The sequence below is a fragment of the Maylandia zebra genome, linkage group LG15 (genome assembly GCF_041146795.1).
Source record: "Maylandia zebra isolate NMK-2024a linkage group LG15, Mzebra_GT3a, whole genome shotgun sequence".
In the NCBI taxonomy this organism is placed as follows: Eukaryota; Metazoa; Chordata; class Actinopteri; order Cichliformes; family Cichlidae; genus Maylandia; species Maylandia zebra.
The window spans coordinates 25,036,324-25,059,228 of record NC_135181.1 but is presented as its reverse complement, the minus strand read 5'-3'; the positions used below and the strand labels follow the sequence as shown (position 1 = coordinate 25,059,228).

Below are 22,905 nucleotides of genomic sequence, written 5' to 3'. Positions count from 1 at the left end.
AGGCCATGACAGTGACGCCTGCACTTCCTTCCTACTCAGGTGCCCTGGAGCCATGAGAAGATGAGCTTAGCTTAGAAAATAAATGACTTAACTTCACAGTTATTGAGCATGAAACATGATGCGGACTGCCAGTACAGCTGCTCTGAATCAAAACGCACACAGCCGACACATTTAAGAGAATTTAAACTTCCAGAAGACAAAAGGAGAGAAACAGGAAGTCAGGTGAGAGGAATGGGAGGAAGGAGGCAAGGATGCCAAAAGAAAGGAGGTGAGGGAAAGGAAAGAGTACATGTTTAAGTTCATAACTGACACTTTAATGTCTTTCATTTGGATCTATGAGCTCTGACACAGACTGATGTGTAGAAACAACCACATACAGGGCCTTTAACTCACTCGCTCTTCTCCAGACATCTCAGGCTGTAAATCAGCTGTTTTCTCACACAGTGAGGTCAGGCGTGTTTACGCACTCACGCTTTTTGTACGTTTTTGTAGGTGTTAAGTACTTAAAGAAAGACATCCTCCAAGTTTTATTCTTTTAAAGTCATATTTTTATGTCCAGATCAACCTGAGATAAAACTGATCATGGCAGCCCTGCTCAGAGGTTTCAATGTCTGCCTTTGATTCTTTTGTCTGAATGTCTGTGATGACTCTTTTCTTCAAATCTACATCTTTAACACTGATGCATGTGCAGGTTTTACTCGGTGATGTGGAGAACAGAACCCGAACAGAGAGGCCGGGTCTACGTGGCCGATCCACCCGCAGTGCAAAGCTCTGTGACGCAGCGCTCTAGGGAGGTCAAACAGTTTGATGTAGCCACTAACAAAGCCGAGTCACGGCGTGAAGCATCAATTTCAACTTTCAGAGAGACGTGTCGCTTCAGGCTAAGTGAGAAGAGTGATCGAGGCCAAGGCTACACCGAGTGCTTTATGTCTGGATTCGCCGCTGTGAGCGCACGGCGGCGTGTGGTGTGACAGGAAACCTACATGGTCAAGCTCTTGAGCTTTGGGGAGGCAGCAGCAGCGGCGGCAGCGCTGTAAACAGAGGATTACAGGATTATAACGGAGCAGCAGAGCACAACATAACAAAGCAATCAGGGAGGCGAAGGTGATTCCTTCCCCCGAGGCTCATCAGGAAATCATTCTCCTTCCAAATTGTGATCTGAGGACAGGCCTCAGATTCATCAAACTCCTGAAAGTCACACCTGAAGGAAAGCTAATCTGGACTAAAGCCTGCTTTCAGATGCATCTTGATGATCTGGAGGTGAAGTAGAGGTGGGGCTAGAGAGCAGAGATTTTTGCACATTTAAGTTTTCGTTTCTTTTTTTGTACAGAAGATTAAAATCACCTGAATTACCTCTCGATGTTTTATTTCATCTATGCTGCAATAACTAGCAGACTGACCTCAGCTGGCTGTGAAAGCCACTTCCAAATCAATTCTCCAGTTAACCTTTGACCTCTGATCCGTGTATGAAGGGTGACTTATTCCTGAAATGTTACTGCACTGAAAGTTAAAGTCTGAAATTGAACCACATGACTGCAGATCTTCAGCGATGAGCGACGTGTTTCTGTAAGAATCTTTGTGACCAACGTGGCAGCTTTTTTAAAATGATCCTTTAAACGTGTGAGTTCTTAAAATGTTATTATTTTGTGCATTAAAAAAAATGAGCTGAAGCTTCTGCTTTTTTCCCCCCTTTGTTTGGTAATTATTAACGTTTCTTTTGATTTCTTTTATTTAAAACTGTCTAACATCAAATATAAATATCAGTATATATCAATGAAAATACACCAATATTACTTATTTATTAAAAGTAATAACACTTTTAGCGTTTCCAGGTTTATAGCTTTTGAATTATTTAATTACAGAGTATAGATCCTAGTATAGATCTAGGGGTGCATGTTTGGAGTATTTTACTTCTACTTTGTCTCTTTCTATGGCTGTAAGGTCGTAACCCTCAGAAGTCTGATAAACCTGAGCCTGGATCGAGTTTCTGGTGGGTGAGAATCAAACCTGGTGCTCATATCTGGATTTAAATGTAAGTTAATAAAAGTCACTGTGTTCAAACTGATGCATCCGTTAGCTGGAATCAGAGGGCAGAGCCGGGCTGGCAGATTGTTACAGCATGCAGAGGGTTTGTTATGGTTTGAAAGGTCAAAGGTCAGGTGTGTGGGAGTGAGGGGGTTAAATTAAAGGGTTAAGAATCGACGGGTCTTACGCTGATCGCTCTGGGGACGATGGAACTGAGGAGCCGTTACTGAGAGGAAAAAACAAACAAAAAGAAAACAAAGAAGAAGAAAATGATTAAACTCAGGATCAGAGGGAAACGATGGTTTCTCCAGGACGAGTCCGAGCGGCATTCAAAGACGTCTCCGTCCCGTGAAGACGCGTCGCAGAGGGTCTCCTTAAACTCAGGCTTACCTGCGCAGGCCCGAGTCGTTGGCCACCTCCTCGGGGATGAGCTCAGCCTCGCTCTGGGCGATCCTCAGCGCCAGCTCCCTGTCCCTCCTCTCCTGCTCCAGAACAGCCTGCCGAGCGGCCTCCTCCTCACGCTCCGCCTGCAGCTGCAGCTCCATCTCCATCTGCACACACACCGAGCACACACACACGCTCTCGTTCAGTCGCAGCACACCTGGCGCATCTCCGCCGCAGTTAACATATGTTCACGACTGGAAGTGCTGCTGTAGCCAGCTTTCAGTTCACTTTCTGAACGCTCCCACTTTGTCAACCATCTGCTGGTACAAACATGTCTGCCAGCTTCGTTGCGGCACGGCTGGTGTGCGATGCTGCATCAGCGCAGGAAGGTTCAGCTGCTCATGCGTGCAAACGCTTTCAGCTGCAAAACATCAGAAAAACTGCAGCAGCACACAAAACGACTAATTGCTACGTTCACCTGGTGAGGAGACGGGACTCTTAGAGATCAGGATAGACGCCATCTGATGTCGCAGTGTGGCGACGTCAGATGGCTTGACAGGATGGAGTAAGGCGGAGGCTCATGCAGTTACAGTGCTGAAGGTAAATATGCAGCGGTGACACAAACGCTAATAGATCTCAGCTTCAGCACTTTATTCCGCTCGTGTCAGCAAACATGCCGACTTTTCATCAGAGACTTCTCTGATGAACCAGAATCCTCTGGTTGATTTTCATGGTTTCACTGCAGCTTGGAGACTATTTTGAGAGTGTTTGCAGACCAGGTTCATACAAACTACATATGATTCTGGCAACTTGCTGGTTTTTGCAACTGATTTCACCGAGCAACCTCCAGCCACTTGCCACTGACAAGCAGGATGCGAATTTCAGAGTCGTGTCATTCCGATGCTGAATAATAATGAAAAAAGTAGCATTGACAAAAACCTACAGGAAACCACTTCCTGCTCACACCAACAAACATGCTAACATTTAGGCCTTCTGGCCTTCATCACAGCTCCTCTGAAGCATCTCTGACAAATCCAGTTTCAGGTCTTCTCATCCAACATTCCCATTATTCCAGAGTTTTTCTGTGCATCTCCTGGTTTTGCAGTTTCTCCCAGATATCCTCCATCTGCATGAGCCTGAAACTTGCTGGAAAACGTGCCTCAGTGAGTTTTGTCTGCACAGAGTAGTGTCTGCACAGACACGCTGAGACGCTGCATTCATTCAGCTGTGTGCTGTCAAAACACAGAACGAGGAAGACAAACACGAATCGAGCTGTGTGCCGCTCTGTGGGTGCGTCAAACATAGGTTTTCTTTTTTTTGTGTTCAGTTAATAATAAAAATAATAATCAGTTCAAGCTTCCAGAATGAATAACTCATTATCGAAAAGTTGTAAAAAACAAACAAACAAAAAACCTACAAACAACGCCTGTTTTTAATCACAGACGATTTTCATCAAACCTGTCCGAGCTCGTCCATCAGGACACTCTGAACACGTCTGCAGGGAAACAGGATTTAGATGGCACAGCGTCACCAAAATGATTTCACACATCGCCGGCCTCCTGCAGGTTAGCACAGGATTGCAATTTTATTGAAAAACTATGGAAAAATATTTAAATCATTAAAATAATGACTGCTTTTAGTCTTTTTGCTGTAACATCAAACCGAAGCAAATTATTTTTACATTTATAGAGTTTATTTCGATTCCTTAGTGCATGTTCATCTTTTTTAGCTCCTTTTATTTCTAATAATCAAAATAAATTTTATTTGGTCATCATTGATTCACTGAAGCCATTCTGACGTATGTGTGGGCAAACCTTCCCAATCTTCAGAAGAAAGATGATGTCATCTTCTCCTGATTGGACGATCATTATGAAGCTTTGATTAATCAGGCAGCCGTTCGTATCACTGCTCAATGCTAACACAGTCCAATAATCACCGACTGAGCTGCTCATTAAAGCAGGAACAAGGGGTGGCAAACGAGGGGCGGCGCTAAACTGGATGATTAATGCTCTGGCTTCCATTTTCCATCATGAATCAAGGGAAACTGCTCCTTGACTGGCTAAGGAAGGTCGCAGGGATCTGAAGGCCATCACTTCATTAACTGAAGTTCATCTTTCTTTAAGATGTGGACGAATTCTTTAGCCTTCACGTTTTCCATGCGGTAACTCCTCTGTGAGGCCACGTCGCAGTGCAGCAAGTTTTGTTCACATGAGACCACTCCAGGAATATTCTGAGTTTAGCAGCTGCAGATTTATCCGCAATACTCATTTTAATTTATTACACAGCTGCCTTTTGTTTATGTTCCTGCTTCATGGTGAAACATTTGAAGGTTTGGAGCCAACAGACCTCAGCTGGATTTTTAAATGCGAATTCAGTCGTCAGCTGCTTCAGGGACAAGTTGGATTTAAGAGTACTCCACATGCTGTTTTTAAAAAAAAAATAGTTTTAGTGTTTTTCAGTCTGTTTGTTTTGGACCGATTAAAGTGCACACCTGGAGAAAAACCTGAGGAGCTGCAGTGGAGAGGCCGATGTCTCTGTTGCTGAAAAATGAAGCCAACACTGAAACAACAAAAGGTGCAGTTTCTCTAATGTCCACTTGAGGCTCCAGCAGCGAGTCCCACGTTAGCATGTTCAGCATTACAGCAGAAATAAAAAGGTTCACAGCCTGCTGTAAAAATCAGCTTCAGCCTCTGTGGATCGTTTCCTCCTTTCTCACAAACCTCCAAGGGTTTGCTTTTTTAGAAATCACCTATTTAAACCACACACATCATCAGTGCCCGGCTCATATTGCATATAAGCAACAACAAAAACAGAAGAAAAGTCTGTGACTGAGTTTATGATGTGTGTGTATGAAAAAACACAGATTTAAGTCAACTTACTTCTGATTGGCTGCCCGTCATAAAAACAAGGTTTGAACAGCAGGTGGGTGGAGTTTCAAGGTCACTGCCTGTACAAAGACACATCTGATTTGATCCACTGCATGCAAGTTTGACCAAATTCTGACCAACAGCGGAGGAGCAGCAGTGATCTCTGTGGACGGAGGATGGACGCCTCGCTGTGTCGAGCTCATCGATCCTTTGACCAGCTGAGCTAAGAACAGTGACACAATGGCTGAATGAGGAGCAGAATGTGCTGCAGTAAGACCCCTTTGATTTGACTCTGATGGGTCATGTGATCTCAGCATGTCACTTCTAAACGCTTCACATTCAGATTGACGACCCAAACTTCACAGCGTAGAGGATCCTGAGGCCCGATAAACTCGGCAGCGCGACTCGTGAAAATTCTGAGCATTGCGAACGTGCTGAGAAGCCCAACAGCTCCAAGTTGATGGAAGTGCAGCAGATTTGGGGGTAACCCAGCCCAGGGGATCTGGGCTGCCGGCCAACAGCTTTGATCTGAACAGCTGCCGAAATCTGCACTTGATCCGGGCCAGGTCGACGCCCCGGGGACCCGAAGGCACCAGCCGCCACGGCAACAGATGGGCCAAACGGAGATGTGCTAAATGATAAACATAAAACCCTGTGACCATAAAACCAGCTATCTCTCTCTCTCTCTCTCTCTCTCTCTCTCTCACACACACACACACACACACACACACCATCTGCAGAGAGCGCGAGTATCAAAGAGCAGATTTTGAAACCTGCACAGTCTGAAAACACATGACGCACATGTTTGAAGCGTCACAGCCGCCTTTAAAAGCACGTCTGACCCACCTGCAGCCTCGCTGACTCCGCCACACCAACAGTTTCGGTCACAGAGAATAAAATTTTCCTCCGCGATGTCAGCCATTGCTTTGGACATTTTAAAGCTTCAACATTAGCTTGAAGACATCAAATTCAGGGATTTCAGTTAGCTACAGCCACCTGTCAGTCAACTGACAGGTATCTGCTGGGATTAAATCAGGATTTCTCCCGCTGGTCTTCTGCAACTTCCTGTCTGCTTCACCAGAGTCTGTAACCCACTTTATTCTCATTCATATTCAAAACCAAAAGAACGACCACGAGACATCGGCTGCTTTTTCTTCTTTTAAGTTTTAGTGCTTCTTCTCTTCATCCTGTATGCTGCATGCAGGGTTTTGTAAAGCGTTGTGGGACGTGTGCGTGTTAGCGATGTTACATAAACACATTCTGGTTTCTTGCTCTGCTTCGGAACATCAAATCTTTATGATTTCAACAAAGCTACACCCTGATAAATGTTTTAATCTACAAAAGGCTATTCAGCTTGGTACAAGCGTGGCTCTTCATGCAGTATTGCCTCATTCTGCAGCTGTTTGCTCACACAGAGCGACTTCAGCTCCTCTGCTAACTCGACAAAAACCACAGCTGTTAAGTTCGTCCAATAATTAATGCTGCAGTTCATTTAGTGGCCACTCGGGGCTCCAGAAGTGACTCTGAAGCAGTTAAATGTACTAATAAACCATCCAGGAAGTCTGTGCTCGAGGATATTATCTTTTCCCAATCAGCAGATATCTCTGCGACGCAGTGTGTCCACCAAGTTAACCAGCCTTAGCTGATAACTTGATAACTTCACCCTCTCACTCAAACATAGTCATTAATGGTTTCATATGTCAACGGCCATTCAGAGTGTGTGCTTTTGTGACAGAGAGTGGTGGTGACAAGGAGGCAAAGATAAAAATCCGCTATTTGCAGACAACCCGGTTCATCACTTGCTTTTTTAATGCTTTAATAATTAACACGTCAGCCTCAATTGCACCTAAAGTGGGACTAAACTAGCTCGAAACCCCTAAAACTCCTAAACCGCGCTTAGCTGATCTTAGTGAACATCCTCTCTGTGACACAGAAAGACAGAGAGGACCATTAGAGAGTGTGATGGAGAGAGATGAAGAGCAGCCGGGTTCCTGCCAGAACAGCCAGAAATGGATTAGAGCAAAAACAGAGCTCCACAGGAGGGATTTCAGGGCTGTAACTCAGCCGTACGGCAAAGACAAATCTGTGAGGATGGAGACACAAAAGCTCCGAGCGCACAAAACTGCTTCACATCAAGCCCGACTGCTGGCCTTAATTTAAACCGGAGAAACATTATCTGCAGACATTTGGTGAGTACACCCGAAACATAACCTTGTTTCTCTCTCACAGAGAGTAACTTAAGGTTATGTATATAACCCCGGTTCTCTGAGTAGCATGAGTGAGTGTCTCACTATGGGAACGCCTCCTGCGTGACCTCATCAGAAGCTCAAATACCATTACGGTATTTGAGTGACGCCCATTTCAGGAGGGGCCAGTGCCTCCCTATATAATAGGCTGACATAGCGTCAGATGTCATTCAAAACAAGCCCACCTCTTCCTCGCTTCCATAGCAAGGAGGGCGGTCTGGTGAGACACTCACTCATGCTACTCAGAGAACCGGGGTTATATACATAACCTTAAGTTCTCTTTCATAGCATTCGTTTCGTGTCTCACTATGGGAGAAATACTGACTCCCGGATTGCCAGACATGCCTGTTAAGAAGACAACTGTCCCCAACAGCACTTCACAGGGGAGAGGCCCCCACCCGGGAAGAACCTGCACTGAGGACTGAATGTGCTAGGTTAGGTGCTGTCACATCTAACCTGTAAAACCTAGCAAATGTATGAGGTGAGGTCCAGCATGCAGCTGCACACACCTCCTGAATAGAAACTCCCCTAAAGAGAGCCCATGAGGTTGCCAGACCTCTAGTGGAATGCGCACGTAAGCCAGCAGGGGGCTGAAGGCCCCTGCTAGTATAGGCCAGGGCAATTGCTCCTACTATCCAATGGGAGAGGCGCTGTTTAGACACAGGCTTTCCCATATGTGGTTTAGCCCAGGACACGAACAGCTGGTCACTTCGTCTGACACTCTGGGTTCGGTCCATGTAAATGCGCAGAGCACGGACTGGACACAAGGTATGCAGCCGCTGTTGCTCCTCTGAGGAGAAAGGCGGTGGGCAAAAGGCCGGCAGTTCCATAGGGGAACATGTGCCGACAACCTTCGGGACAAAGGCAGGGTTGAGCCGCATACTGACCCTCGTATTATCCGAGGAGAACTGAATGCATGACTGATGCACTGAGAGAGCGTGGATCTCTCCCACACGTTTAGCAGAAGCTAAAGCAATTAATAGAGCCGTCTTCAAGGACAGAAATTTTAACCCAACCTGTTCCAGGGGTTCAAATTGGCAACAGGAGAGCGCAGCCAATGCTGTGGGAAGGTCCCACGATGGAGCCAACGGCCATGACGTAGGCAATTTACGCCGTGCACCCTTCATGAAACGGCATATTAAGGGATGCTGGCCAACAGTCTTCCCCTCAAAACCAATATGACAGGCCGAAATTGCTGCCAAATACACCTTGATGGTGGAGAAGGCTTTACCCTTATCAATCAGGTCCTGAAGAAATGACAGAATCACAGCCACAGAGCACTGAAAAGGGATGACCTGTGATTCTAAGCACCAGCTCACGGGCACTCACGGGCCAAGCCCATAGAGCTAGCCTCTCTGGGTGGGGGTGGAATATTTCCCCCTGTGCCTGAGACAGGAGGTCTCTGCGTAGTGGTAACGGCCAAGCTGGGCCGCACAGCTGCTGAAAAATCTCCGCCAGCCAGTGCTTCCCTGGCCAGTGCGGGGCCAGGGAAGCACTGGCTGGCGGAGATTTTTCAGGATCATATAGTGACTTCTTTCCCTCACTCTGGCCAGAGTTGGAGAAATGAGGGCCACTGGGGGAAAAACATAGAGGAGGGTTCTCGGCCACTCATGAGCTAGAGCATCCACCCCGAGTGGAGCTCTCTGATCATGCAGCGAGTAAAACAGGGGACACTGAGCATTCGCCCTGGATGCATAAACATCCACGGTCGCCTGACCGAATCGCAGCCAGATCTGCTTCACCACCTCTGGGTGAAGCTACCAGTCCCCATACAGCGGGTTGCCCCTGGAGAGAAGATCTGCTCCAAAGTTCAAGATCCCCGGCACGTGAGTTGCTCTCAGTGACAGCAGGTGGACACTGCTCCAGACTGTCAGTCTGTGTGCCAGTGTGTGTAACTTAGGGGACCCCAGACCGCCCTGTCTGTTGATGTAGGCCACAACGGTGGAATTGTCCGACCTCACTAAAACATGATGACCTCTCAGCCAAGGGAGAAAGTGTTTTAGTGACAGGTGAACCACCAGCAGTTCCAGACAGTTTATGTGGGTGGAGCGCATGTGAGGGCCCCATTCCCCATTCACTGTTCTGCTCTCGTGGGTGGCCCCCCAGCCCGAAAGAGAGGCATCTGTGGAAATCATCTTCCTGGCTGAAACTGCCCCCATGGCAACGCCCTGAGACAAGAAACCTGGCCACTTCCACTCGCGGAGAGCGAGTGAACAGTCTGCAGAGACTCTCACGCGATGGTGGCCGTCTCGGTGAGGGTCCAGTCCCCGCGAGCCCACCCAGCGCTGAAAGCCTCTCATGTGCAGGTGTCCCAGTGTTATCGCCACTAGAGAAGAAGCCATCAGACTGAGCAGCCTCTGGCACTGTTTGAGGGTCACTGTGTTGCCTCTGCGAAACAGTGCTAGGAATGACTGTATGGCCGCTGTTCTCTCCGGCGACAGAAAAGCCCTCACCCGAAGGGAGTCTAGGCTGAGCCCTATGAAAGTAATGCATTGAGTTGGCGTCAATGTGCTCTTTTCCATGTTTACCTGGAAACCCAAACTCTCCAGATGGTGTATGAGAGCATTTGTGTGACAAGTCGCTCCCTGGCGGGTTGGGGCTGCCACCAGCCAATCGTCGATGTATGTGGCCACCCGAATGCCCTTTTTCCTGAGCGGGGCCACTGCTGCCTCAGTGCATTTCACAAACACCCTTGGGCTCAGTGAGAGACCAAAAGGCAGGACTACAAACTCGTATGCCATCCCCTGGAAAGCAAATCTCAGATACTTTCGGTGTGGGGGATATATGGGGATGTGGAAATAAGCATTCCTCAGGTCGATTGATGTGAACCAGTCGCCCGCTCGTACAAACCGTAGCAGCGAGGCGTGCGTCAACATCCTGAACTTGTATGTCCTCAAATGCCGGTTCAGGGCACGGAGATCCAGAATGGCTCTCATCCCCCTCCCCCCTTTCTTTGGCACAAGGAAATACCTTGAATAAAATCCGCTGTGCATTTCCTCGGGAGGGACAACTCTTATAGCTCCTTTGTCTCTCAAGGTGGAAATTTCCTCCAGGAGAAAACTGGCAGACTCACCCAGAGCACGAGAGTAAACAATTTCTTTGAAATGTGGTGGAGCGACACTGAATTGCAGCCTGTAGCCCTTTTTCAATGTCCTCAGCACCCATGCTGACTGAGTGCAGGTGGCCCAGCTCTTCATGTGGAGAGACAGAGCACTCACTGGCCACTCCACCGAATATGGCGTTTTGGCGCCCCCTTGTGGTCGCAGCGCGAAACATACGCCATTTCGGTGTCCCATCACCTCTGTCACAGGCGAGCGAGGTGACGGGCTCATCTGCATCATCACAGCCGTGGAAACGCGAGTCTCCACGGGCTGCGTTATGGCAGACGGTGCTCTGTTTTTCAGCATGTTTGATTTTTTCATGTGTTTTGCAACACTCGACGGCTAACTGCCTGGATGCACGTGTCGGGGCTTTTTTAATACAGAATGCATGAGAGAAGTGCTCGTGAAACAACACTGCGAACTTTGGCTCTCTTTCCCTCTGGCGGGTCTGGTGACAGGAACGCCGGCCCGAGTCAAGCACTCTGTGTGGAACATGTGGCGTTGAACTTGCTCTGGAACGGAGCTGGGAGGCGGCAGGGCGGCCCATGAAGGGGAGAAACTGGGTTCGCTCCCGCCTAGAGGAGAGGCTGTCAGGCCGGCCGCTTCTTCCTCCTTACGATCGCGGCAGCGGGGGGAGAAGGAGGGGCCGCTTGAGGTCTGGCCTGGGGAGACTGCTTCTGAGTCCATGGATTCTTAGGGGCCCCGGCAGCCTGGGGGGCAGCCTGGAGGCTGCCTGCGTCTTAGGCACTTTGGGAATCCTGAAAGCGGGGACCGGGCGAGACGCTGCCTGCGCGAATGACTGGCGCGGCGCTGCTGGGGTGGCGTGCAGGGCCCTCCTCGGCAGGCAGAGTTTCAGAGCCTCATCATCTCTCTTTTTCTCCTCACATGTCTTCTGCATGGATGTAAAAGCTGCACCGAAGAGACCGTGAGGAACGACAGGGGTGTTGAGGAGTTCCTCTTTTTCCTTGGTCGTCAGGTTGGTGAGCCCGAGCCAGCGTGCTAGCTCCTGAAGAACCATGAGGCCCATGGCTCTCCCAGTAGCCTGTATGGCTATCTTGTGGAGGCGGAGGACGTGGTCAGTTATAACGCAGATTTCTTCCCACACTGTGGTATCTGGGTTAGCTGTCATGTCCTCTTCTAGCTCAGCTTGGTAATCCATTAGCATAGAAGAGGCGTTGTTGGCTCTTACCGACAGAGCCGCTGCTTTGTAGCACTTATCTGTAAGGCTAGACTGGAAGCGGTCTGTTTTGGAGGGGAGAGATGGAGCCGATGAGTACAGAGACGTCTTCGGGTGAAGATGGCTCGCCACCAACGGCTCCACTTGTGGCATCTGGCGGAGGCCGATAGACTCCATCCCCTCACAATCCAGCAGGGAGCTCCCCACGATGGGGTGTTTCTCGCTGTGAGGTTTTGCTTTCCACGTCACCGCTATTTCATCGAGTAGCTCAGGGAAAACAGGCAACACATGCTTCCCCGTCTTTTTCGCCTTCGGCAATTTCTTACCGTCAAAACGAGACTTTACAACCTCTGTTTGTATGGCGGGCCACGGGATATTGAGCCTAGCGGCTGCGCGCTTGCACATGTCCTGCATGTCGAGATCCAGGGGAGACGGCGGTGTCGGTTTTTCAACCTCGCCGGTAGCCGAGGGCTTTGCAGCCCAGCTGATGCTAGCCAAGGAGGTGGAATCTTCCTCCTCACCGTCGTCAGACAGCAGGAGCTCAGAGTCAGCTGACTCATCTCCGTCCTCGTTAGCATCTCCTCCCCAGGTGACTCCAGCATCGCAGAAAAACACACGATCTCCGTGTGCCTCCAGCGACGGGAAAGCAGTCGTGATGGGCTGAGGGTCTGCCTCTGCCCAGCTCGGCCCTGGCGTTGCGGCCAAATCATCGGGCATCTCAGTTTCTCCTTGCGCCGCAGCAGCCTCACACAGCAAAGGGTCGCCGCCCAACAGGTTAGCCTGGCGAGCTAGCCTGCGGCGGAGTAGTTTGCTTGGGAAAGCAGCGCAGTGGATACAGTCATGTGCAGGTGTCAAGGCAGCCTGAGCGTGAGATAAACCCAGGCATGCCGCACACACGGGGTGTGTATCTCAGGCAGAAATCTTCTTTCCGCAAGGACAAAGTTTTGCAACTTCGTTGGCCGTCGTAGCCATGGTTAGCTAGAGGGTCGCGCACGTTAGCGAGACTGACACCGAGTGCGGAGAATATTGCTATTCCTCGCTAACGTGGGGTGAAAAGTGTTGCTACTTTTCTACAGGTATTGCTACCTAATGTGTAAAACCGCTAGCGTCGAAGGGTATTGCTACCTGATGGTGAAGCTAGGGGTACCTTTATTAGCAAAGTGTTGCTACTTCGCTGGGTGAAAGTATTGCTACTTGGCACCGGCACTAGCCACAGAACAGTATTGCTACTGCTTGTATGCTAGTGGACAACTGAAAAGCTGGGAACAAAGCGCCCGGCGACCGAGTTGTTCACTCGAATCTGTGTGCAGTTTAGCTTTAGCACCCAACAGCACAGTTGTCTACAGGTGAGAGGCGAGAAGAGGTTTTTGAATGACATCTGACGCTATGTCAGCCTATTATATAGGGAGGCACTGGCCCCTTCTGACATAGGCGTCACCTAGCCAGCCTGTAAGGGCTGGCGTAATGGTATTTGAGCTTCTGATGAGGTCACGCAGGAGGCATTCCCATAGTGAGACACGAAACGAATGCTATGAAAGAGAACTGCTAAGGAGTTTGAGATCAGGTGGGATTCGAAATGATGATGGTGATAGCGTGACTTCAGTTCATCTCCTGTAATAGTTTAATTATCGGAAGGGTTCAGTTACACTCTACAGACCAGCTTTGCATCACAGCAAGAGCTGTTTTAGCCCCCCCACTTTAAGTCAACTTTCTTTTGATTGGCTGCCCCTCTTAAAACAGGAGTTGGGCCAGCCCTTTGGGCAGACGATCACTATGTTAGGGATATGCCCTCTGTATGACATCACACAGGGACAAGAGTAGAAAAAAACAGAGTGAACCTGAGCATTCAGCTCTCACACATTATTTGTACACGCACTGACCATTACTGAGACTCTGGCCAAGTTCAACACAAGTACAGTTCTAGTTGTTAAAAACAAAACCATCTACCAAAAAAAAAAAAAAAAAAAAGGGGGGGGGGGAGTACACGGAGTACTCTGTGACAGTGGGGAGGATAAAACATAACAGGAAGAGCCCCCAAGAGAGCAAGGCAGGGGCAGCTAGTCTGCTGGTGGGGCTCCACCAGAAGAGGATAACATAGAAAAACTGGTCCTTTTATTGTGATAAGACATAACATTTGCTGATTTTCTTTCATCACAACAAAATCTGAACAACATTTTCCTGTTGAAGTCTGAATGTGTTTTTGTAACCATAGAAACAATAGCAGTTTCACATGCCCGCAGGTTGAACTGAAATGATGTGTTTAGACTGCACGGTCGGCACCGCTGCCTCACAGCTCGAGGGCCGTGGGTTCAAACCTGGGAAGGGCCCCTCTGTGGGGAGACTTCCTGCAGGATTTTCATATCAAAGAAGATTTCATTTTTAAAAAAAAAGGTAGTTTCATTGCTTTTTGTAACACATAAATGTCCAAGGTGGAACTGAGCACTGATTTAGGAACGTATTTATGTGAAGATATCTGCACATGTTGCACTTTGTTGTGTTTGGTGTCGTTTTATACGAATGAATAAAGGTTAAAAAAAAGTTTAATTAAGTTTAATTGTGCCTTTCTGTAAAAAAAGGACACATTTTGTAAATAGAAACAAACTGAATCCACATCCTCTTGTTGTACCAAAATGCAGAGTGTTACTCATCACGGTGTCACACTCTGGAATGTATTTAAAATAGAAGACCTAAACTCAAACAGCCCCTTTTATAGACGCTGGACTGTTAACCTGCAGGATCCGTCCTGTAAATCATCTGCAAACAGCTTCCAGGGTTAAAAACAACAAAGGCCAACAGAGCTCTGCTGTCTGCGGGCCGCCTGCAGCGACACACACCCACCTGAATCCGCCTCTCCTCCTCCTCCCTCCTCTTCCTTTCCTCCTCTTCCTGCTTCCTCTTCAGCTCCATCTCTGCTTTCCTGCAGAGACGAAACACAAAAGCAGAGATGAGGACAGAAAAGCGGAAAGAAGGCAAAACACATTTGGAAGAAGAGTAAAACATCAGAGAAAAGGAGACAGAGGGGGACTGAAAGTGCAGCGCTTCTCTGTGTGTTCACCGTTATGTTGAGCGCTCTCAGACGATGATGAATCACTCATAAATACACAGATCTGAATGTAATCACTGAAATATTTGCGGTGTGACACCAACTGCCTCTTGTTCTGTTTGTCTCCAGAAGAACCAGACCTGCTTTCCTAGCTTTCATTCTGACGCTTTAGTAACAGGAGTAAAAACAGCTTGGAGGGGGATGAACGCGAACACAACCAACACATTTTCAGCAGCGTCGACTCGGCCCAGTAAAGACCATTATTAACAGCTGAAACCTTTTACCAGAGGCATGATTTTCTAACAGAATTAATATTTTCCTTTAAAAGGCTTTTTGAAACGTTTGTTGCAGGTTACTGATCTGTAAAAACATGTGGCTTTGTAGCTAATGTGCTTTTAGCCCCATATTTGGTCTCCACCAACCACTTGTTATCAGAAGTTTAAGTTAGCACAGCAAAGAAAGGTGCATCATTTCAAACCCTACTTTCATTTAAACTCGGTTACACGTCAAAAAGTTGCTCTGTACAAAAATCTGATTTAAAGTGGAAAAACAGACCTGTTGGCTTCTCTTCGTTTCCTGTCACACATTTTTATTAAACAAGGTTCCCTTTCAGTCGATTCACTCGGTACAACACATAAGTATGGGATATCACGCCCTCGCGTGTCCTGGCTGAAGAAACCTTTATTCACGCCTTTACGGCAGATGACGTGTGATGACACGCGCAAGGCCCCGCCCGCACATATAGCCGCTGCCATCACCGTCATCCCTCAGTTCTTACGCTCTTCACCTCGCTGAGAACACCTCTGCTGAGTTGGGCTAGCTAGCTACTGCTAGTTAGCTCCGTTGTCTGCCAACTTGAACCTAGCTTAACTGCCCCTGTTGGTGTTAGCCTCCACCGCCCAGCTGGTGCGTAGGCTGCCCGCGGAGCGCTATTTTCAAGTTTTTCTTGTGCAGCGTTTCGCTTTGCGTTTTGGGAATGGACTCCAAACCGAAGCGAGCAAAGCAGAAATCTTCTGTTCGCCCCTGTCCTCAGGGATGTGGTTTCTCTTTGCACGACAGCGACCAGCACGATGCCTGCCCTGTCTGCCTGGGGATCGTCCACGCTAGGAGAGCGTTGACGGAGCCCGAAGCTTGTGCGTTTTGTCGCCAGCTCCGACGCTCGACCCTGGAAAGACTGGTGACGTTTGTGGAAAGAGTGCTGGGACGCTCGGCTGTCGCACGGCATGACCCTCTTCTTTCCGAGTCTGGAGCCCCGGCTTCGTCCGAGTCCGAAGACGAAAATTTTCAGGTCGATGTCCCCGCGATTAGCTGGGCTGACCACATGGAATACGTTGACGGGTTAGCCGATGACGGACCGGAACCATGCAGGAGCGCTGACGGGCTTCAGCCTGGGTTGAAGCCCGCCAGCGCTCCCCAGGAAGACGATGACGTGCTGGACATCGGCCTGGACATCCATGGTTTGTCGGAGGATGAGCAGGAGAGCTCATTGTCGACCCAATATGCCGCCGCTGCTGCGCCGGTCGGCCACGATGACACCTCTCTTTTCTCCCTGTTTCGCCGTGCCGCTGAGAAGCTGCAGGTGGACTGGCCCTCTCCTCCACCAGCTCGGAAGCCGTCGCGGTTTGCGGGTTTTTTCCTTCCACCGGAGCCCGCAACGGCCAAAAACTGCCTCCCCATGTTCCCAGACTTTCTCTGCGAGCTAACAGCGTCATGGGACAAACCTCTGTCTACCCGCGTCACTGTGCCCGGCTATGGACAGTACATGGAATTGGACGGCGCCGAGGGAGCTGGTTTAGCTAACCCACCCCCTATGGAGCCGTCTCTGGCTGCTTATCTGGCCCCGTCCCATAACCATGGTGTCGGTGGCCCCGCAACTCTGCCGTCCAAGCACTGCAGATTCTCGGCCTCGCAGCTGGAGAAGATTTATCGGGCTCAGGCCGGCACCGCTCGAGCCATGAGCTCCGTCACCATGCTCCAGACGTACCAAGCAATGTGCCTGGCGGAGCTTGGATCGCTGGTTCCGGAGGACAGCCCGCTGTCACCTCTTCTTAACGAGGTTAGAGTCACCACGGATTACATCCTCCGTGCGTCTCGCTGTGCAGCGCTCTCCCTGGGCAGAGGGATGGCTTCGACAGTGGTGGCGCAGAGGCACCTGTGGCTGACCCTCTCCGACGTCCCTGATAGAGACAGAGCTGTGTATCTGGACGCACCAGTGTCTGCGGCTGGGTTATTCGGACATTCACTTGAAGCCATTCAGGCTAGATTCGATCTGAGGAAGAAGCAGACGGAAGCTCTGCGCGACATCATCCCCAGACGCCAGCCCCAGCCCAAGCCCACTGCTAGCTCTCACAGGCCCGCCGCTCCTCTGACAGCTGGCAAGAGACCGGCGCCCACTGCTGGAGTGGGAGGGCCGCCGGCGAGAGCACGTACTCCGGCCCGAGCTCCACGCCAGTCGGCCTGGGGCAAAGGCCCTCCCCCGGGCCCCCGACGGGACCCGACGCCCAGGAGGAAGAAGCCTCAGCCCTCCTAGCTGTGATTGCGAGTGGGGAAGGGATCCGGCAGCAGGGAGACGCTGCTCTTACCCCTCTGTTGCCGCACAAGAGGTGCCGCTTAAGTTCTGTTCAGGTTGTCAGCCCCAGAAGGCGCTGCACTTCCCTATCGCGGTCTCCCAAGCACATAACCCCTGCACACGGTTCAGATGTGTTGAATGTTCAAGCAACCACATCGAGTGTTCCCGCTGTTTTTCATTGTTATGCCCCGGAAAAGGTGCACCCAACAAAATGTATAAATGTACATGTTCCCATGTTGCAATCAATAAAGAGTGTGGTTTACTCTCAAACAATCTCAAATGCTCAACCTGCAGGCGAAATGAGCCAGGTCAGGCAGGGGATGCAGTCCCCTGCAGACACACTGGGGGGCGACGGCACCCCGCCGTCAGTGCTGCAGGCCAGCCGGCTGGCTGCTCACTTCCCTCAGTGGCGCGCTTGCGCCCCCTCTCCGTGGGTGCTGCAAACCGTTGCCATGGGTTACCGGTTGCAGTTCCGGGTCAAGCCGCCTCGTTTCCAAAGAGTCGTGAACACGATTGTCAACCCCGAGGCAGCCTTGGTACTCAGAGAGGAAATACAGGCGCTATTACAGAAGAGAGCAATACGGGTGGTCCCCGCTTCGGAGACGGACAAAGGTTGGTACAGCCGTTATTTTGTCATTCCGAAGAAAGGGGGAGGGCTTCGTCCCATCCTCGACCTGCGAGTCTTGAACACGTACCTGCGAACGTACAGGTTCAAGATGCTAACACTCAGACAGCTCCTGAGTGCAGTCGGCCCGGGAGATTGGTTTGCGACAAATCGATCTAACAGATGCTTATTTTCATGTCGCTATACACCCGAAACACAGGCAGTTTCTGAGGTTTGCATTCGAGGGCGTAGCCTACGAATACCTAGTGCTGCCGTTCGGGCTGTCGCTCGCTCCCCGCACCTTTACGAAATGTGCCGAGGCAGCGCTAGCGCCCCTCAGGAAGAGGGGCATCCGCATCTTGGCCTACCTGGACGACTGGGCTCTCGTGGCTTGCTCCAGAGAACAGGCGGAGACGCAGCTGTCGCGGGTTCTGTCACACATTCAGACACTGGGGTTCTCTGTGAACTTTCAGAAGAGCTCGCTAATCCCAGGTCAACAGATCGCTTTTCTCGGTCTGGAAATATGCTCTCTTTCCAGCCGCGCACGGTTGTCAGAGCACAGAGTGGCCGCGTTTCATCGCTGCCTCGCTCAATTTCAGCTGGGACGCAGACTGCGTTTCCAGACGATATTGCGCTTGTTGGGCATGATGGCATCTATGATCGCCGTAGTGCCGCTTGTGCTGTTGAAAATGAGAGCGTTTCAACGCTGGACTCTCTCTCACCGTTTGTGTGCTTCGCGTCACCTCCGGAGGAGGCTGCCGGTAACTGCGTCTTGCATGCTAGCTCTCCGTCCTTGGAGGGAGCCCGGGCTACTGCACCAGGGCTCTCGGATTGGGAGGGTGTTGTTTCGCAAGGTGGTGTCCACAGATGCTTCCCTAAGTGGGTGGGGAGCGCTGTGCGAGGGTGCGTCAGTGAGAGGGATCTGGTCCGCGGCTCAGCGCCAGCTGCACATCAACCACTTAGAGCTGTTAGCAGTGTTCTTAGCTCTAAAGCGTTTCCGTCCAGTCCTGCAGGGCCAGCATGTCTTAGTCAGGACGGACAATTCAACAGTGGTGTCTTATATAAACAGGCAGGGAGGAACACGCTCTCTTCCCCTGTTGCAGCTGTCTCGCTCTCTGCTGTTATGGTGCAGTGTTCATTTTCTGACTCTAAGAGCCACCCATGTCCCGGGCCACCTGAACCTGGGGCCGGACCTTCTCTCCAGGGGGGGTCCTCTGGTGAGAGAATGGAGGTTACACCCTTCAATAGTGGCTCAGATTTGGGATCTATTTGGCGAGGCGCAAATAGATCTTTTTGCTTCCAGGGTGAATGCTCACTGCCCCCTGTACTTCTCCATAATCGACCACGATGCACCCTTGGGCTTGGACGCGCTAGCGCACCAATGGCCGGACGTGCTCCTGTATGCATTTCCCCCAGTGGAAATGATATCTCCAATTCTGGAGAGGGTGCGTCGGCATTCCCTCTCTCTGATCCTGGTGGCCCCTTGGTGGCCCGCGAAGTCGTGGTATGCAGAAATAATCAGCCTGCTTGCAGCAAGTCCTTGGCAGCTTCCTCTCCGCAGGGATCTCCTCTCTCAGGCGGGGGGGGAAGTGTTTCATCCGCGCCCGGATCTGTGGCACCTTCATGCTTACCTGCTGAGAGGTTAAACTTGGTTGCTAAGGGTCTGCCACCTAGTGTGGTAGCGACGATTCAGAGCGCCAGGGCCTCGTCTACTAGAGGCTTGTACGCTTACAAATGGCGAGCCTTCGAGCGATGGTGCCAGGACCGCCGCACTCTCCCATTTCAGTGCTCTATTGTGGATGTTTTGACATTCCTGCAGGAGCTGTTGGATAAAGGCCTTTCGTTTTCGACGATCAAGGTTTATTTAGCGGCTATATCTGCTTGTCATATCGGTTTTGACGGGGTGACACCAGGTGCGCATCCCCTCGCCGTGCGTTTTCTGAAAGGGGTTCGCCGGCTGAGGCCCGTGCTTAAGTCCAGTGTCCCTGCTTGGGACTTGTCTTTGGTGCTGGAGGCCCTTTGTGGCCCTCCGTTTGAACCCGTTGAGTCGGTAGATATGAAACTTCTTTCGTATAAGACCGCATTACTTCTCGCTTTGGCCTCGGCGAAGCGAGTGGGGGACCTTCATGCGCTGTCTGTGCATCCTGCCTGCACACAGTTTTCTCCTGATGGCCGCAAGGTCGTATTGCGTCCGAATGCCGCCTATCTTCCCAAGGTCATGCCTGCATCTTATAGTTCAATGGAGTTTGAGTTGCTGAGCTTTTGCTCCCCTCCTTTTGAATCTGAGGAGCAGAGGAGGGTGCATTCTCTTTGTCCGGTGCGTGCGCTACGCACCTACATTGAGCGCACTCGGGATGTGCGTTTGTGTGACCAGTTGTTTGTCTGCTTCGCTAATCCGAATAGAGGTAGAGCTCTGTCCAGACAGAGGCTGTCCCACTGGATTGTAGAAGCTATCTCGCTGGCATACAGCACCGGAGGTTTTGCGTTGCCCCACGGGGTGGGAGCTCATTCCACCAGGGGGATGGCGACCTCATGGGCTCTTTTTAGAGGGGTGCCTGTGGCTGATATTTGTGCAGCGGCTAATTGGGCGTCGCCGCACACTTTTGTGCGGTTTTATCGGTTGGACGTTACAGCCCCTTCGGTGGCTCATGCTGTCCTTTCTGCTGGGTCTACCACTCACTGAGGATGTGGTGGTCCCGTTCCGGTTCGGTGGCTGCTCTGCGGGGCGTGTATATAGGTCCCATACTTATGTGTTGTACCGAGTGAATCGACTGAAAGGGAACGGTTAGTTATGTCTATAACTTCTGTTCCCTGAAGGAGAGGAACGAGGTACAACACAGGGTGGCCCCACTGAGCAGTTGGCTCGGTGAAGAGCGGCTATCGAACTGAGGGATGACGGTGATGGCAGCGGCTATATGTGCGGGCGGGGCCTTGCGCGTGTCATCACACGTCATCTGCCGTAAAGGCGTGAATAAAGGTTTCTTCAGCCAGGACACGCGAGGGCGTGATATCCCATACTTATGTGTTGTACCTCGTTCCTCTCCTTCAGGGAACAGAAGTTATAGACATAACTAACCGTTTCGATGATAAGTGCACATAAATCCTGAGAGCCAGATACAGAAGCCCCACCCACCTCCTTTATGAGGGGCAGCTAATCAGAAGAAAGTTTTCTTGACAAACCGAGGAGCAAGAATGGCTCGTTTCATATAATTTTCAGTAAAAATTAAAGGAGGATTATTCTAAGCTGTGAATCATGCAAAGCTACTCCAGCAGAGTCATTAAAAAACACGGAGCTGGAAATGACTTCCTGTGAGAGCTCACCTAGCTGAGGTGGCCTTTAGGCAACTGCAAACCTCTCTACTCTCCTCTCTCATTAAAAGACAAAGAATCCCAGTGTAAGACTTTATAATTACTTAAACAAGACACACAGTCAAGCATATATTTTAAAAACCTCATTTACGAAGGTGGAATGAAGAATATTCAGAAATCTGCTGATTGATGGATTCCTCCTGTCGTCTCTCAGCCGTTTTATTTCTGTTGTGCGCTCACTGGAAAACTATCAGACCACCAAAGCTCTGACTTTTGGCCTCTTTACTACCTCCAGCTTGTCCTCGCCAGTCATGCAGGACCTGAAGGTTATTGTGCTGCTGCACACGCTGCGGGCCGCCGTAAATAGAAACGTCATCTTTGTGTGGAAAAAGATGACAGAACACGGGGCTCCAAGTCGTCGTCAAGACAGAAGTTTCTGGTTTCTCATTACCTGGCAGGCTTTAGTGTGTTCTTACAGATACTACAAGGATTAAGGCTGCACGAGATCTGCTCTCATGACCTTCAGTCTGTGACCTTCAGGTGAATCCTGGGGGTTCATAACTCGCCAGAGGAGAATAAAGTGAAGGGAAGAGGGCCATAAAATTCAGGCTGTCGTCTCTAATGTCTTATATTAGCAGCTAGTGGTTTGTGACGAACACAATGGCCCCCATCAGTCCTCCTAAAAGACCTTCCATCCCGCTGCAAGCAGCAATGTGGAGGACAAACCCGTGTGAGGAATACGAATGCCACAATCTAGGCGGGAAATGAAATTTTCCGTGTAAGCGATTGCGGGTGTGTGATGGATTCAAATCCTCAGCAGTCTCTTAAACATCAAAAAAGACCCGAGGAAAAGGATAAAGAGTGAAAACGGAGCGCGGGAGGCGGCGCGTCGTCACTCCTGGATGGTTTTCTCAGCCTTACAAATACGACGCTCTGAGGAGGGCTGTAACAGCTCTGATTGGACAGCAGTCTGAGGTTACCTGCACAGCCAGAGCCCCCAAAGGCAGGTTTAGTGCTGAAGCTGGGCTGTTGAACTTTGAATGAACTTTTTAAGGAGGACGGCTGGTATTTGCGCACGTTAAGCAGATAAAACAGAGCTTGTAGTTTCTTTTCTAAAGGACGTGTGATATTCAGGTGGAGGTGTTAAAGCCCGGCTGATGTTTAAAGATAACTGTATAATATGAAGTTTGTTTTTTGTATTTTATCTTTACAGACCATGCAAATACAGCAGAACTTTGAAAGAGTTCACTCCAAATTTATGCCCTTTTCCTTTTGGTTCAAGTTTTGGAGATTTCAGAGGTAGACGTGTCTGCCTTCACTTCAGTATAATGGAAGCAGCCGGCCCTCGCCCCGTGATCTGGTCCAAAGTGCTTCAGCTGAAAGAAAACTGGAGCTTTCAGAGCTGAAGAAGGCTCTCAGCTGAGGGGTGAAACATCTTCAGAAAGCTAAAAGAAGTCCATCTGCCTTCGACCTGGATCACTGAGACGCTGCACGGACATACTTATATATTTATACAGATTTTGTTTCTTAATTTCAATTTTATGCTCTGTGCTTTAAGCTAAGATGTGCTTGTGTGTGTG

The 22,905-nt window shown here is 50.0% G+C and overlaps 1 protein-coding gene across 7 annotated transcripts in view; it reads right to left on the bottom strand.

The window, feature by feature from the left end:
• myo6a (myosin VIa) overlaps window positions 1–22,905 on the bottom strand; it is a 157,095-nt gene that overhangs the window by 22,424 nt on the left and 111,766 nt on the right. For 3 of the 7 annotated variants that reach the window (XM_076874188.1, XM_076874189.1, XM_076874190.1), the window contains exons 27-30: window positions 14,639–14,717; window positions 2,416–2,576; window positions 2,213–2,251; window positions 984–1,031 (exon numbers count right to left, since the gene is read on the bottom strand). In XM_076874188.1, coding sequence (XP_076730303.1) covers window positions 984–1,031; window positions 2,213–2,251; window positions 2,416–2,576; window positions 14,639–14,717 — 327 coding nt within the window. The remainder of the gene's footprint in view (window positions 1–983; window positions 1,032–2,212; window positions 2,252–2,415; window positions 2,577–14,638; window positions 14,718–22,905) is intronic. The other 4 variants (XM_076874193.1, XM_076874194.1, XM_076874191.1 and 1 more) reach the window with 3 other exon arrangements.